Raw genomic sequence first — 16,253 nt, 5'->3', positions numbered from 1 at the left:
ACTGTATCCTACTCACGCAATACATACAAACAACACACACTGTAGCCTACTCACGCAATACATACAAACAACACACACTGTAGCCTACTCACACAATACATACAAACACACACTGTAGCCTACTCTATTCTAAAAAGAGACACAGATACACAGCATGCTACAGATGGAGCTATGCCACTGCTCTAGTCTGTCGGTCTCTCATGCACCCAGTTGCCCCCTGATATCTGTCTGCACTGTGACTACCAAGACGTCTGGCTGGGAGACATCCCTCATTCACCGGTTAATCACTCATTCACCGGTTAATCACTCATTCACCAGTTAATCACTCATTCACCAGTTAATCACTCATTCACCGGCTAGCTTTGTGCCGAGCAGCATGATCTGTTCATCCTTATGAAACACACTTAGTAACAATACTAGTGGAGTTCTCCTCAGCCTGCCATTAGCAGCAATATAGAGTATTTCATGTGTCTCTGAATAAGACTTTGTGGAAACAATAGAATCGAAGCTTCGCTTTCACTGTATAGAAAGGCATGCTTTTGCAAGGTTTACAAAAGCATGCACATCCCAACACTAGTAAAATGTAAAATGGAGAAAATTCCTGTAGAATGGTAAATGCACTGCACTTAAATAGCGCCTTTCTACCTTAACAGACAAAGCACTTTACAATGGCCTCTCAGTCACCCATTCACACACACATTCACACACCAATGGTGGCCAGCTGCCATGCAAGGTTCTAGCCTGCTCATTGGGAGCAATTTGGGGTTCAATGTCTTGCTCAAGGACACTTCGACAAGTGGACAGGAGGAGCAGGGAATTGAAATGCCAACTCTATGATCATTTGACAACTTGCTCTACCTCCTGAGTCACAGCCGCCCCTAAAATACCAGTCTGAAGAAGGGCTTGCGCCTGAAACGTCACTACTGAGGTGGAAATAGATGTTCATGGGAGCATATCTATTGTGCCGATTCTATTTTTTCCATTAATTTGATTATTATCTAATGGCATAGCCATATAGTAACATTATACTGTACATGTTCTGTTGTACAGATCTAGCTTAGATGAAGTCCACTAGCATCATTACTAAAATACAGTGTGGCTTTTTCATGAAGGGTTGGCGCAAAGTCTGCGCTCACTGGTTCTCCGTCCTCACAGGAATGCACTTCCTCACAACAGCTCTCTGTCTCCTCACCCAGATGTCACTCGTTTGTCATCTTGTCTTCATTTTTCACACACTGTCAGATGAAGACATTGTACTGTATTTGATATGATAGATTAATTTAGTCTTTCTTTCTCTCTCTCTCTCTGTCTTTCAGTTTCTCCTCTGTCTTTCCTCCTTGAGTGTCTCGGCTGAGATTTAAATTGTTTGCGTGAATGGATCTTCTGCCTGTGTTAAATGGCCTCTTCTGCTTCTCTCTGCTAACTCCTATAGGGGGCGGTATCCCATATGGTGTGTTGCCGGAGATGGGGCCGGGGGGTAACGCGGGCGGACTAACCGAGCACAGGCCACGCTGGGCGGGCACGCATGAGGCCGTCCAGCCCCCCCCTGACACTACGCTAAGACTCAATGCTTTGACTGACAGTGCACCAGGGGCCCGGGGTGATGCCGGGGCCGGGGCTGGAGCTGCGTCCGGGCCCCCTGGCCCTGGCTCCTCAGAGCCCGCGCCCACAGGGGGTACAGGCAAGGAGGGCAAGGGGGGCAAGAGAGGCAGTGTGACCTGGGCCCCCGACCTGGTCATGGGCCCGTTCTCTGACTGCGACCTAGCCCTAGACTCAAGTGTAGGCTCAGTCCCAGACTCAGTGGTAGACCCGGTCGTAGACCCCGTTTTGGCCACCGATGAGGTCGACGGTCAGGTTGTAGCCCAAGCCAAGGTGCCTGTGGCTGGGAAAACGCGTAAGTCCTCCGTAGACGACTCTGCCAATCGGGAGAGAGAAAAACCCAGGACAGACTCAGACCCAGGTGAGCACACAGCCAGGGGAGACCTCCCTCCATCGTCAGATCTTTTCATCTTTCACCCCCAGGAATATTTGATTCATTTCATTGATACATTGTTGCTTCTTAGCTTTCTTGTCTCTATGTTAAACCTGGTTTTTGCTCTGGAACCATGAAAACTGCCAGTGTAAACTCTGTATAGAGAAGTTGTATTCTCACATTCACAGGAAATTCATTAAAATATAGAATGTAGCTGAAGTGCTCTACCGGTAAGAATTTAAATCCACAGGTAAGTTTAAACCTACAGCTATCTTACAGCACCTGTCACGCCACTCAGGCAATCTGCTGGCCACCTCTACCACAGGGCTGTCTCACACACTCTGGGGTGCTTATGGGGGTCCTTAACCCACCTTACAGGTTCAGGCAATGATGGCCATCTCTCAACATAGGCGGGCTCTTTAGGAACCCACCCCCCCACCAGCACACATTAACACACATAGTCACGGTGACATAGCTGGAGCCAACCAATCACAGCTTGTCACTGAAGTAGGTCAGCCAACCACAACGGAGGAATTGACACCTGTGACCTGAGACCTTTATCAAAGTAATCTGTCCTTTCCCTAAAACCCCTCCCACTCAGATCCCTGGCCCAACTCCCTCTCCTCTAAATTAGTGAGGACACCCTGTACACGTGACTATTTGTGTATGACAGGTTTAATGTCAATGTAACAGTATCCATCCAGCTTCAAGCTCTCCCAGTCTCTCAGAGACGCCACTGCCGACCAGTCCCTGGAAGCCGATGTGTTCCTCTATCTGAAAACTTTCTGCCCAAGTTCAACCCCATCCGACATTACACATCATTCCTTTATTGACTCACAAACTATGTGGGCTGTGAGAACACAGCCTGAGGTGAAAGGCTAAAGGTGCAGTTGTGTAGAGGCTTGACAGTACTCTCTTACAGCAAGTAGGGGCTCAGTCCAACCCCTCCTCAGCTCCATAGGCCAATATTACATTGAGCGATTCACAACTTCAAGGAATCAATAACCTGCCTAACTCTTGCTGTAAGAGGAGAAACGATTTGTAAGAAGTAATGAAAGACTCAAGCTCAACACCCACAATAACCAGGCTTCAGTCTCCTATTACCTTCTGGCCTCACAGCCGACTCGGCCCGATGCTAACTGCTGTCCTGCGTCTCCCCCAGCCACCCCAGCGCCGCCCTACGGCATCAACATCCTGGAGTGTGTGCGCGACGCCATGGTGCTCGCCTGGAAGCAGCCAGCCTTCATCGGCGGGGCTGACATCACCGGCTACTTCGTGGACTACCGCAAGGTCACGGCAGGGGTGCCGGGGCGGTGGCACGAGGCTAACATCAAGGCCGTCAGTGATAGAGCCTACAGGGTGAGGTGGCCTTTTTTTTGGGGGGGGTGACGTCCTCTCTTCAACCTGCTTTTGTAATCTTGTCTGTTGGTTGCTAGTTTAATTGAAAAGAAGTCCCTGTAGACTTGGAATTTAGTTTAGTGTCCATCTCTGGTCCGTCTCTGATCTGTCTAGGTGTCAGAACTGCAGGAGAATGTGTGCTACCAGTTCCAGGTCCGCGCCGCCAACATGGCTGGGGTGGGCATCCCCTCCCTGCCTAGTGACACCTTTAAATGTGAGGAGTGGACCATTGCTGTGCCAGGTGGGTATCACAGCCGACCCTCATTACACAGACCTGGCCGTGGCCTGTTGATATATTTTGATCCTCTCGTGCATTTGAAACTTTTGGCTGCTTTGGTTTATGGTTGGAATGTCACGGCAACGTTACCTACAACGTCAAATTTCTGTTTTCTCTGGTTGCCGGGACACAGGCCCTCCCCATGACCTGCAGGTGACAGAGGTGCGCGGCAGCTCCCTGGTGTTGCTGTGGAAACCGCCCGTGTACCAAGGTCGTGACAAGGTCAACGGATACTACGTTGACATTAAGGAGGCGGAGGCAGATGTGGAGGCTTGGAGAGGAGTCAATGAGAAGGCTTGTACCAAGAAGTACATGAAGGTTGGTGACCTATCCACTGAATTTCATGAACCCACTGAGGGTACAGCCTGTAACTTTTTCTTCCGTACCAGACCATTGACCTTCCTGTACCATACAGGAAGGTCAATGGTCCTCATTCCTGAACGCAGTTAAGAAAAAGTTATGAATACATTTCTTCTTAACTCCACTTACGAAGTTCCCAGGACAATTCGGGCATTCCTGAATGGTTTCTTATCTGGGAGTTCTTATCTAAGAACAAGATTTAAGAACGCGGAAATGCAGTCGTAGGCCAGATTGGAGTGAGCCCATGTTCACGAGGGCTGAATCTATGAGAAATCCAAGCTGATTGCGTTCACATCAATTCTACAGACATCCTAGGCTTGAAATAATAATAAATACGAGAATATTTGTAGCATTTCCAATTACGTTTCACATTTATAGTCATGATTCTATGAGGCATCGTGGTGTCCTAAAATAAATAAAAGCACTACACAAACTACAAATGGCAGTGAATAAACAAATAATCACTAAACTCAGTCACTACTCAGACTCAGCACAACAGCACCTTATATTCCATAGTCGTCAGAATGGACACATCTATATTCTGTAAATAAACGTGAATATCCATAACTAAAATATATCATATGGCCCTACATAATATAGATAGGGCCTATCAAGATCCACAAGTAGCCTACTCATGCATTTAACTAAACTGTACAATATAATCTGCTCTCAGCACATCCTATCCCTTTCATGTAGGCTATATATTTTGCATTTTGTATTAAAAGTCCATAGACCATCTTGTTTTCTATTGTTATTTTGTATTGTTTTTTTTTCCACCTTGCTTAAGCTTAGTGTGCACATTGTACGAGCCAGCAGATAAACATCTCACTGCTCATTTTACTGGTATGTTGCATGCGACACTAAATGCAAATAAAACGTTGAATTTGCATGTGAACTTGAACATCAATCATGTCAATTGGGAACCTCTCAACTTTTTCCGCGCTATCTGGGGATTCTGTGTGTACACAACCCTGTAGTAAGGAGCTGGCGGGGCGTTTATGTTTGCAAATTCAGGTGTACGAGAACGCTCGTTCAACTAAAGAAGCAGTGGCATTCCTCATTTGGGGGAGCACAGCTGAGAACACTTTGGCAGTTTAAGAACACATTTTCACGCGTTCATGAATCCGGCGGGGATCTTTCTTAGGGTTGGTCTTACGAAGTTCATAAGAAGACATTTAAGAAGACATTTAAGAAAATGTTCAGGAATGAGGTCCATTATTCTGTCCACTTGAATGCATTCTGACCTAGAAAGACACAATGGAAAGTGTGTGAGCGAGTAACACGGTTAGGACAAGTACCTTAGTGAGGAGTTGGCCTTGAATTTGAAGATGTTTCTATAATGGATCCTTTTGAACAGATCAAGATTCTGAAGGAGGGAGAAACCTACGTGTTCCGTGTGCGTGCTCAGAACAAGGCCGGTGTTAGCAAGGCCTCTGAGCCCACAGAACCAGTCTTGGCCCAAACCAAACCAGGTAGGACCCCAGAACCAGAAACCATGAAGTGGTTATAGCTGTGGAATAACTGAGATATTTTATACTGTAGTTGTGTATTAGTTTTGAGTTTCCACCCAGCATTTGAGTCTTGTATTCCTCTGGTTTCCAGGTACCCAGGAGATAGTTGTGGAAGTTGACGATGATGGTGTGATCTCCATGAACTTCACATGCACAGACCTGACCCCAGACTCCAAATTCGTGTGGTCCAAGAACTATGAGGAAATCACAGACATGACCCGTATTTCTGTGGAGACCAAAGGAAGCAAGTGAGTAGAGCTCTGTGTGTGTGTGTGTGTGTGTGTGTGTGTGTGTATGTGTGTGTGTGAGAGAGAGAGAAAGAGAGAGAGGGTGTGCTTGGGTGTATTTATCTGGCCTGTGGTAGCACAGTGCTCAGATTTTTCTTCTGCCCCTGTGTGTCCCCTCAGGTCCAAAGCCACCTTTAACACACCTGCTGCCGACGATATCGGCATTTACTCTTGTATGGTCACCAACACGGACGGCGCTTCCTCCAGCTACACTCTCTCAGAGGAGGGTGAGTTGCAGTCTGTTCACAGCATCAACCTGACCTGGTGGCCTTTTACTCGCTACTTCTACTGTCATGTCTAGTGCTGCAGTATTTCTGTTTCAACACTACTCTTTTTACATTTTTTTAATATATTTGTTTATTTTATTTTTGTCACACGTTAATTTAATTAACACAAATCAATTGAAATAAAATAATAATAATAATTGAATTAATATTGATTTTGCCCAGTGGATCCCGTAGGCTACAGACAGCAGGCAGCACAGAATGAGTAGGCTAAGTCTACCTCAGACAAATTGACAAAATCAGTTGCAAAATGAATTCCTATGGACTGCAGGTCAATTGCTATGGTAGAAGACAATTAAGGGCTTAATGGAAGTGCTGCAAATTACATCCTCCAATGCAGCTACAAGTCGCCATCAAGAGGCATAATAGTGCCATAATGAAAATCCACAGAGGTATTGGCACAAGCTGAATATGTTGCTCAGATTGATTGATAGCCTTACACATAACAAGATATTGCAAATAATAATTCAAATATGAATTTAATAAAACAATATATTGACTTTTAAAGCCACTTTCTGTAATGTATATTCAATTCTTTACTCATCTGCCACAATAATGTAATGTCTTTTAATTGAGATATCTTCATTTGGGCCCAATCTGTCCCAGCAAAAAATGATATGTGTGATTAATTGTGACTAAGTTTATTAATTAATTAATTACAGATCATGTAATTAATTCGTTTTTTTCAATCGATTGACAGCCCTAACATATACATAATACATCAGTTCAGACCATATTGCCAGATTTATTCTTGAAACATGTCATATTCTTCATACCATAATAAGACAATAAACAGAGGAGAAGGGGTCACTCAGGTTGAGTGTGTGACTCATCTGGTTTTCAATGCATGACTCGTGTTGTTTTTCTGATGTTTTCATCTTATTTGTTTTTTCATGTCCTTAATAGAGCTGAAGAAGCTGCTGGAGATCAGCCACGACCACAAGTTCCCCAGTGAGTAATGACTCATCATCATTACCAACACTACAAACCATTAATCACCATTAATCACTCATCATCATTACCAACACTACAAACCATTAAACACCATTAATCACTCATCATCATTACCAACACTACAAACTCTTAATGGTGCCTTTAGACAATATGACCATGACAACCACTGACTCTCCCCCTTTTCTTTCTTTCTTTCTTTCTTTCTTTCTTTCTTTCTTTCTTTCTTTCTTTCTTTCTTTCTTTCTTTCTTTCTTTCTTTCTTTCTCTCTCTATCGCTATCCCTCTCTCTTTCCTACTCTCTTTCTCTATTGCTGTCCCTCTCTCTTTCCTACTCTCTTTCTCTCGTTCTCTCTCATTCTCTCTCTTTCTCTCTTTCTCTCTCTCTCTCTGTCTAGTTATCCCTCTGAAGACAGAGCTGGCTGTTGAGCTGCAGGAGAAGGGCAGGGTTCGCTTCTGGCTGCAGGCAGAGAAGATCTCAGCCAACGGCAAAGTGGAATACGTGTTCAACGATAATGTTGTCACTCATGGAGAGGTGAGAGCTCTGCAGGGAACCTGAACACCAGTCTGAGTATGAAGGCAATCTGAACACCAGTCTGAGTATGAAGGCAATCTGAATCTGAATCTGAACACCAGTCTGAGTATGAAGGCAATCTGAATCTGAATCTGAACACCAGTCTGAGTATGAAGGCAATTTGTTGTTGTTGAGTGTGACGGAGAGACTGAAAATGTTTTATCTTTGGTTGCTGCTTTGCAGAAGTACAAGATGAACTTTGACAAGAACACAGGAGTGATTGAGATGATCCTGGAGTCTCTGACGCCTGCGGATGAGGGAACCTTCACCTTCCAGCTGCAGGACGGCAAAGCCACCAACCAGTCCAGCCTGGTGCTCATTGGAGATGGTAAACTATCAGCCTAACTGACCCCTAACTGTCCTTACTTACTCAGCCTGACTCTGACTCTGTCCTTACTTACTCAGCCTGACTCTGACTCTGTCCTTACTTACTCAGCTTGACTCTGACTCTGTCCTTACTTACTCAGCTTGACTCTGACTCTGTCCTTACTTACTCAGCCTGACTCTGTCCTTACTTACTCAGCTTGACTCTGACTCTGTCCTTACTTACTCAGCCTGACTCTGGCTCTCTTGATCTGAGCATGCCTCCTTCCTTCCTCCCTCACCATGGAGAAAACACTGATCTGACATGTCTGCATTGGGGACAGTTGTGTAGGGTTGTACATTGTTTAACCTACCCAATCATGTTAGATTCACTCAGAGATCACTTTTAGGAAGGAAGGAAGGAAGGAAGGAAGGAAGGAAGGAAGGAAGGAAGGAAGGAAGGAAGGAAGGAAGGAAGGAAGGAAGGAAGGAAGGAAGGAAGGAAGGAAGGAAGGAAGGAAGGAAGGAAGGAAGGAAGGAAGGAGGAAGGAAGGAAGGAAGGAAGGATGCATTTTTAGAGTAGTCAGATGAGGCCTCTCTTCCTCTTTCCCTCTTATCTAGGCTGTGTTCTGAATCACGTCACACTTTTTCTTTTTTTTCACTATCTGTACGTACTACAGTAGCTGCCCCTACAAAGTACAGTACGTACTTTGCATGCAGTATGCATCCAATTGGGACATACTAACTTGTCATAACATTGCGCCTTGAAATTTGACCACATGCAGTCCATAAAGCAACATTCATCTACAGCTGGGATTCATCATAACGCCTCCACTGTCACCTGCACAACTTGCTCATGTGACGCAGCCTTAGTCTCCTATTCCCGATTATGGTTCAGAACCTAACATTGTACTCTAGGGGGCAGCAAAGACCACTATAAAGTACAATGGTACAATATTATACAGTACACACTACAAAAATCTGACTGAATTGTCATGACAGCCAATGCTATAACATTCATTTTTTTAACAGAGTAAATAAACAATGTATTATACTAAAGCTTTATTGTATATGCTGTAATCATTTATTTATTTTCTCCAGTGTTCAAGGCGTTGCAGAAGGAATCTGAGTTCCAGAGGAAGGAATGGTTCAGAAAGCAAGGTATGGAAAACCCCTCAATAATAGACCTGATAATCACACATCTTAGCTTGCCAGCTTTAATCAGCTGGAATGGCAGGAAGTATTTATAGATTTATAGAAGTATACTGTATATAGAGTTCATTGTTATTTATATAAATAATGGATACTTTGTTTGTCTTGTGTAGGTCCTCACTTTGTAGACTACCTGAGTTACGAAGTGACCCCAGAATGCTGTGTTATCCTGAAGTGCAAGGTGAGGCTGATGGACATCATCAACATCATGGAGACTAGAGGATCAAGGATGAGGGGAACCTTGAATCACTACAACAACCTCTCTCCATCTCTTTCCCCTCCCTACCCCCCTCCCCTACTTTCTCTCTCTCTTTCTCTTTCTATCTCTATCTCTCCCTCTCTTTCCTCGTCTCTCCCGCAGGTTGGGAATATTAAGAAGGAGACTGTTGCATTGTGGTACAAGGACGGGCGTGAGATCAAGGCAGATGAGCATTTGACCTTCAGCGAGGGAGTGCTGACCCTGGAGATTGCTCAGGTGAGAGAGAGAGCGAGAGAGAGAGAGAGAGAGAGAAGGGTGAACGCTACATTTGTTTACTGTATAGCCTATATATCAGTACTTACAGTACTTTATACGCCTGTCTTTGGTGCAGTATATTGTCAATGATGTTCCTCATTTGCATATATAAATGTTAAGCAGCTATGTCATCGCCACATGTCTTTCTACACTCATATATCATGAATATTAGTTTCCTTACACATCATGGGCAGGGACGTGCGCTGGATGTTAAGAGGGGCAGAGACGAAAGTTTTAAAAAGGGTATTTAGGTTGTGCAGCGCACACAGCACATTTTTACCTTAATTAGCAAATTATGTAATGTAAATTAATAAACAAAATAGGCTACTTCTAGCCATAAATAGCTAGAAAACTACATAGCTGCATATCCTATGTTGCTGCGAGTGATATTAGCCTACATTACAGTAATTTAGCAGAAGCCTTTATCCAAAGTGACTTAAATGTAGGTCAGTACTACTACTTGTCAGAACTCACAACTGCATCTCCTTTCTAAAGAAGTTATTAGGAGCTATAGCAAAGGCTAGAAGCCTACAATTAAAATTGCACTGTCTGTTACTGTTTAAGTCCATTAGCCTGTATTCCCACTCATTATAGAACATTAGCTGATGGTAACAGCTATGCCTACTTATATTCGATAGGCTGTTAATTTGTGATAACTGTACCTGCTAGGCTTTCCTGTCACAGAGTCGTCACAGTAGAGGGTGGGGTGGCTGTAGGTGGCCACTGTGATGAAGATACATTACCCTATAGCCATCCAGTAGAATGATCACTTCACTTCACTTCACTTTATTATGAAATCCCAGAGGGCAATTGATTTGCAGGGAGCAGCACAACAACAACAGTGGACAGAAGACACCGATACATTAAAAGTCAAAAAGACAATACATACACACATGATGAATGGTGAAGTTAGAAGCCTACAAATAAAAATTGCAATGCTACTGTTTAATGATGATATTAGACAACATTTAGCCTTTTTTCTTTAATTGGACAGAGAGAGAGGGGGGGGAGAGAGAGAGAGAGAGATTACATTATCTAGCTAATATTAGTCTACATTAGCTAACTAGCTACCGACACAATAAGACAATATTAAAACTAATGACATGAGGGAGAGAGAAAGAGAGAGAGACTGATTCTTGCGTTAGGGCTAGTACTAGCAAAAGGTAAAGCAAATCAATATATCACTATAAGATGAAAGTGTTTCCTAATGTTAGCCAGTGGCCACAGACTACCTGTAACATGCCTGTGTCTGCCTCAAAAAGACATTTACTTGACTGACTGACTCTCACGTCTATCGAGTGCCTATCGCGTGCGGTTGCATTTGTTTCCTTCCTTGTATCTCTCACTCTTTCTCTATCAGGTTTCCAACCTGATATTTTGATTCAATCAAAATCTGTTCAGCAGGGCAGGCTCTGTGCAACAGGAATTTATTTATAAAAAAGGTTCAGCCTGCAGAAACAAGGCACTTCCCTATCAGAGTCGAAAAAGGCAGGGTCCCTCACCCCCCTTGAGGTCTATGAGTGCACGTGCCTGATCATGGGCATCCTCTCCCTGTATCTTTGGGCTGCAAGGTGTTCTGGAGTCGTTCAAGGTGGTTTTAAGGAAACCGTGACCTACAGGACACACAGTTCAGCCCACAACCATATTGTGCATGACAATCAAGAGAATGTTGATATACTGTAAGATAAGATGAACTTTCTTTAATAATGGGGGGGGGGGGCTGTTACAGCAGCGAGAATGTACACAGTAGATCAATAGTAGTATTGTACATGTGTCTTAGGTAGGTGGATAGGTAGGTACTTTATTGATCCCCGAGGGGAGATCGCACTGTTACAGCATCAGTATATAAAAGACAGAAAATAAAACACAATCAAGACTAGATAGACTAAATAAAAATGTACAATAGATACCAGATATATAAGAAATCTAAATAGTCAAGAAATCTAAATAGTCAAGGTGTGCACAATTCAAGCATCAATCAAGTAGTATCCATGTCCTGTCCAAAAAGCCAAAGAGCCTTAGCAGCCTCTGAGCTGACTCAGGTTCGTAGTGTCCAGCCAGTCAGGGGATGCATTGAACAGGCAGATAGCGGCTGATAAGAAGGACCTCTGGAAGCGCTCCGCAGAGCACTGTGGCAGGACCAGTCTGATTGAAACACAGACTGAAAGCGTTCCTCTGCTCTGCCTTGACCAGAGTCTTACTGCTTAGCTCGTCGTTTTACTGACCTTTTGGATTAGGACCGTATTCACAACCTTGCTATGTCTTATCTTACACCTCACTCAGTTTATTACTTCACACCTACTCGAACCCTGTACTCCGTTTCTTTCACTTTCTCTTGACTCTGTCTGTCTTAATCTCTTTGTGTCCATTTCTATCCCACCTGTCCTGTCAGCTTTTTCTCCTACAGTATATTTGTGTCAACGCAGCCATCTCCATCCCAGCGTGTTGTCCCATATGCGTGTCACTGTGCACACGTGTGACGTGCTAGCGTGTAAATGCTTGGGTGTAAACATGTGACATGTGTCCCATTGCAGCGTGACACACCGGCAGCAGGCTCTCCCCCGGACGGTGCTTCCTGGAGACCACTCAAAGTTGGGATTTGTTTTCCGTTGTCACCATTAGTGATAAGACGCCATTTTGTCTTGTCTGGCCTTGCCTTGAGAATGCTTTCTTGCTTTTGCGTCCTATACGTGTCCTGCAGCACCTAGCAGGGGAGAAAAGCTTGGCTTTTCTGTTTAGTTTTTATATGACTCTTTTTGACTTTTATATGACAAAAAGATGGTGTTGTTATTGCTCTGCCATGTGGGTACTTGCTGTGCTTGCCTCTAACTTGGTCATGTTCCTCTAGATCTCTAAGAAGGATGCTGGTGTTTATGAGATAGTTCTGAAGGACGACAGAGGAAAGGACACATCCACATTGAATCTGATTGACCAAGGTACCCCACTCAGAACCACACATTATTCACTATAGCATGCTACTGCTGAAAATGGACTGATAATAATGAAATCACAACATTTTGTCTTACAGGTTTCAAGGACTTGATGAATCAAGTGTTCAGTGTCATTGGTAATAAAGTCTCTTATGTCTTTATGCGAAACATAACATATACAGGGTGTTATGTCTTTATGTGAAACAACACCCTGCTGAATAATACAGTTTTCCTCATATGATTGAATATATTTTACATTATTATTTCAGAAGTGTATATAAAACAGCTGTATATAAAACATAAAAATTCTGCATTTCTTTATTGTTATGTAATTTACAAGATGGTAATTTATAAAACATGACTGTGTTCACTCCAGCCAACTCCTCCACTCCACTGAAGATCCAAAGCACAGAGGAGGGCATCAGAATGTACACCTTTGTCAGCTACTACAACGACGAGCTGCACGTCAACTGGCACTACAAGTCTGTATTCCTCACCTCACTGTGTGTGTGTGTGTGTGTGTGTGTGTGTGTGTGTGTGTGTGTGTGTGTGTGTGTGTGAGAGAGAGAGAGAGAGAGAGAGAGAGAGAAAGTGTGTGTGAGTGTGTGTGTGTGTGCGTGCGTGCGTGCGTGCGTGCGTGTATGTGTGCGTGTGTGTGTTCCTGCCCATACCACAGTGCTGTTTTTTCTCTCCCTCCTAGGGATGCAGCCATTGCCTTCACAGACCGTATTAAGAGTGGTGTGGTGGGAGAGCAGCTGTGGCTGCAGATCTCTGAGCCCACAGACAAGGACAAGGGCAAATACGCCATCGAGTTCTTCGATGGGAAGGGCGGACTGCGGAGGACTGTGGAGCTGTCTGGCCAGGGTGAGTGTCTGGCCAGGGTGAGGGTCAGACCAGGGTGAGGGTTGAACCAGGGTGAAGGTCAGACCAGGGTGAGGGTCTGACCAGGGTGAGGGTCTGACCAGGGTGAGGGTTGAACCAGGGTGAAGGTCAGAGGTCAGACCAGGGTGAGGGTCTGACCAGGGTGAGGGTCAGATCAGGGTGAGTGTCGGACCTGGCTGGCTCCAAAATATTATTAGAAATCCTTTCAGTTAATCTTCCCATGGGTTTTTTTCACCTCAAAGGGGCCCCTAGCCTGTCTGTCAATCAAAAATATGTTTCTAATAATATATTCATTAAAATAGCCTATTGAATTTATCTTAATTTGTACCAGCTGAAACATATAGCTGTGATATACTGGATCTATATAAACTTATTTCTACATAAGAACGAGGACCGGGGATAACAAAAGGAGTGTTTTTTATTATAAGAGACACAGACTTAACATGACACAGCACTTCCAGGCATCAACTGCAGTTACTAGTCACCAGTAGGCTATGCCTACTGTACAGTAGCCTATAAGCCTTACAATCAGTGGTCAGGTAGGCTATATTGTAGCCTATACAGTATATGAATGAATTGTGTTTGTAATTTTCAGACAGTAGCCTAGTCAATGTAGGCTACCTGCACTGATGACCTGCACATTAATGCTGTGGAACGACTTCCTGTTCACTCATTTACAGTACGCACAATGAGGTTGCAGCATTACTAGACAGTTATGTAAAATATCGTCATTAACTTCAACTGAATGCTTTCAACATAGTCACCAGCTATTCTGTGGAATTCCTCCTTCATGGTCAGAGGTTGTGTCCAGAGCAAGGGACACTTTCCTTAGTTATATGGCTCTACACACAGTAGTTTTCCCAATGTGTAGCCTACTGCATCGCCAATGTTATAAAAAAAACTCCCGTTTGCAGAAATGCAGAAAAGCCCACATAATTTGCTCTGATGTAGTAGATATAGGCTACTGGAGTTTGCGGAAAAACAGTAGCCTAACATTATTAGAACCCACACACCCTATGCAAATTACGCTACTGGTCAGGTGGGCTGGGCTTGCATTTCAGACAAGAGCAGTCAGACAAGCACAGATAGGAAATTTTAATTATTTCAAATAATATTTTGACAAAAGGTCTGGTAAGTGTATCATGTGTGAATGATAAAGTCAGTATTTCTCTCTCTGCTGTGCCAGTGTATTGATACTCACTTGCATTTTTCTTCTATGCAGCATTTGATGACGCTTATGCAGAATTCCAGAGACTCAAGTGAGTAACAGAGTTTGGTTAGGGTCTGTATACCACATTCAATACAATAAAATGTTCCATTATTTAAGATTAGCTGTTTTGCCCAAAACATTCTATTGTAATTTTCTTCTTTTTATTAAACGTCTCTATCTGTTTTTTTGCCCATAAATCATCAGGGCAGCTGCTATTGCAGAGAGAAGTGAGTATGACTGTTTGGTTAGACTTTTGTAGAGTCAGTGTGCCCTCAGTGTTAATAACAGGGCTTTGATCTAGCGCCTGGGTGGGTACAGAGTGGTTTCTAGGCCTGTGCGTATAATTCCTGATGTTGTTTGTTCCAGACCGCGCTCGCGTGGCCGGAGGTCTACCTGACGTCGTCACCATCCAGGAGGGCAAGGTAGCCTGAAACTCCTCTGACACTCTCTTCTACGTACATCTGTATTGTACATAGCGTATACTGTACCTCCTGTATGTGTCGTACTGTGTGTGTTGTTATGTCTATGGTGTAATCCTGGCACTTCGTGACACTGTGTGTGTGTGTGTGTGTGTGTGTGTGTGTGTGTGTGTGTGTGTGTGCGTGGCCCCGCAGGCCCTGAACCTCACCTGCAACATTTCGGGCGACCCGGTGCCTGAGGTCACCTGGCTGAAGAACGATAGGGAGCTGGTGTCGGACGATCACTACATCCTGAAGTTCGAGTCGGCCAAGTTCGCCAGCTTCACCATCACCACGGTGAACAATGCAGACTCCGGCAAGTTCTCCATCCTCGTGAAGAACAAGTACGGCACTGAGAGCGGGGACTTCACCGTAAGTGTCTTCCGCCCCGACGAGGTGGCTGGCAAGTAATCAGGGTTATTTACCAGTCTTTAAGTAAATATGTATAAAAAAGCAAGAAAATTAACCAAAAAAAGAGAGAAATATCCCAGGTTGAGATGGTGCTTTGGGTAGTGTATACAGTGTAATGGAAGTGTATACAGTGTAACAGGAGATGCTCTACTGTTGTAGTCTGAGCAGGAGGTATCCGAAGATTCAGAGAGAAAGCCAAAGAGTAGTTTAATTTGAACAGAAGAAGTAGATTTATTGAAACAAAACATGCACAACATACTACTAGGTCCAATCATCCTTTATCTTGAACTGTGAATCTAAAGTATTAGTAATTACATGATTATAAAATCACACCCTGTCTCCCCTAAACATTACTTTTTTGTGTTCAGTGCTAGAGGGACATGAAGAGACAAATGTTTGTGTTTGTTTAAATTGATTTACTGCAGCAGACTTGAGACTGAGGAAGTATGTGATGTTTCTGTAAATCAACGTGTGGTCTAGAGAAACAGAACTGGTTAAGTCTAGGAAGAAAAGAGATGATCAAGACATGGACCAGGACTGAGAACTCCTGTTAGAACAGATCATTGTGTTTAAATGTTTGTTCCATTTCATTCACAATCACGGCACAGTGATTATGATGTCACCTCCACTGTCATCCTGTAGTGATTATGATGTCCCCTCCACTGTCACCCTGTAGTGATTATGATGTCACCTCCACTGTCATCCTGTTGTGATTATGA

General features: G+C 43.9%; 1 protein-coding gene across 1 annotated transcript in view; it reads left to right on the top strand.

The window, feature by feature from the left end:
• myom1b (myomesin 1b) overlaps positions 1-15,534 on the top strand; it is a gene marked incomplete at both ends in the record, with an annotated part of 29,312 nt that extends 13,778 nt beyond the window's left edge. The window contains 20 exons of the mRNA XM_084451923.1: positions 3,135-3,331; positions 3,485-3,611; positions 3,781-3,965; positions 5,365-5,479; positions 5,610-5,766; positions 5,926-6,032; positions 6,996-7,040; positions 7,439-7,575; positions 7,798-7,942; positions 9,019-9,078; positions 9,243-9,310; positions 9,491-9,604; positions 12,492-12,579; positions 12,672-12,710; positions 12,950-13,055; positions 13,274-13,437; positions 14,678-14,714; positions 14,870-14,892; positions 15,032-15,087; positions 15,280-15,534. Of these exons, the coding sequence (XP_084308049.1) occupies positions 3,135-3,331; positions 3,485-3,611; positions 3,781-3,965; positions 5,365-5,479; positions 5,610-5,766; positions 5,926-6,032; positions 6,996-7,040; positions 7,439-7,575; positions 7,798-7,942; positions 9,019-9,078; positions 9,243-9,310; positions 9,491-9,604; positions 12,492-12,579; positions 12,672-12,710; positions 12,950-13,055; positions 13,274-13,437; positions 14,678-14,714; positions 14,870-14,892; positions 15,032-15,087; positions 15,280-15,534 (2,225 nt within the window). The remainder of the gene's footprint in view (positions 1-3,134; positions 3,332-3,484; positions 3,612-3,780; positions 3,966-5,364; positions 5,480-5,609; positions 5,767-5,925; positions 6,033-6,995; positions 7,041-7,438; positions 7,576-7,797; positions 7,943-9,018; positions 9,079-9,242; positions 9,311-9,490; positions 9,605-12,491; positions 12,580-12,671; positions 12,711-12,949; positions 13,056-13,273; positions 13,438-14,677; positions 14,715-14,869; positions 14,893-15,031; positions 15,088-15,279) is intronic.
• Between the last annotated feature and the right edge of the window lie 719 nt (positions 15,535-16,253).

Source organism: Borostomias antarcticus, assembly GCF_949987555.1.
Source record: "Borostomias antarcticus genome assembly, chromosome: 2".
Lineage (NCBI taxonomy): Eukaryota > Metazoa > Chordata > Actinopteri > Stomiiformes > Stomiidae > Borostomias > Borostomias antarcticus.
Note: the sequence above shows the minus strand (reverse complement) of the source record. Positions and strands in the feature narration are given on the sequence as shown.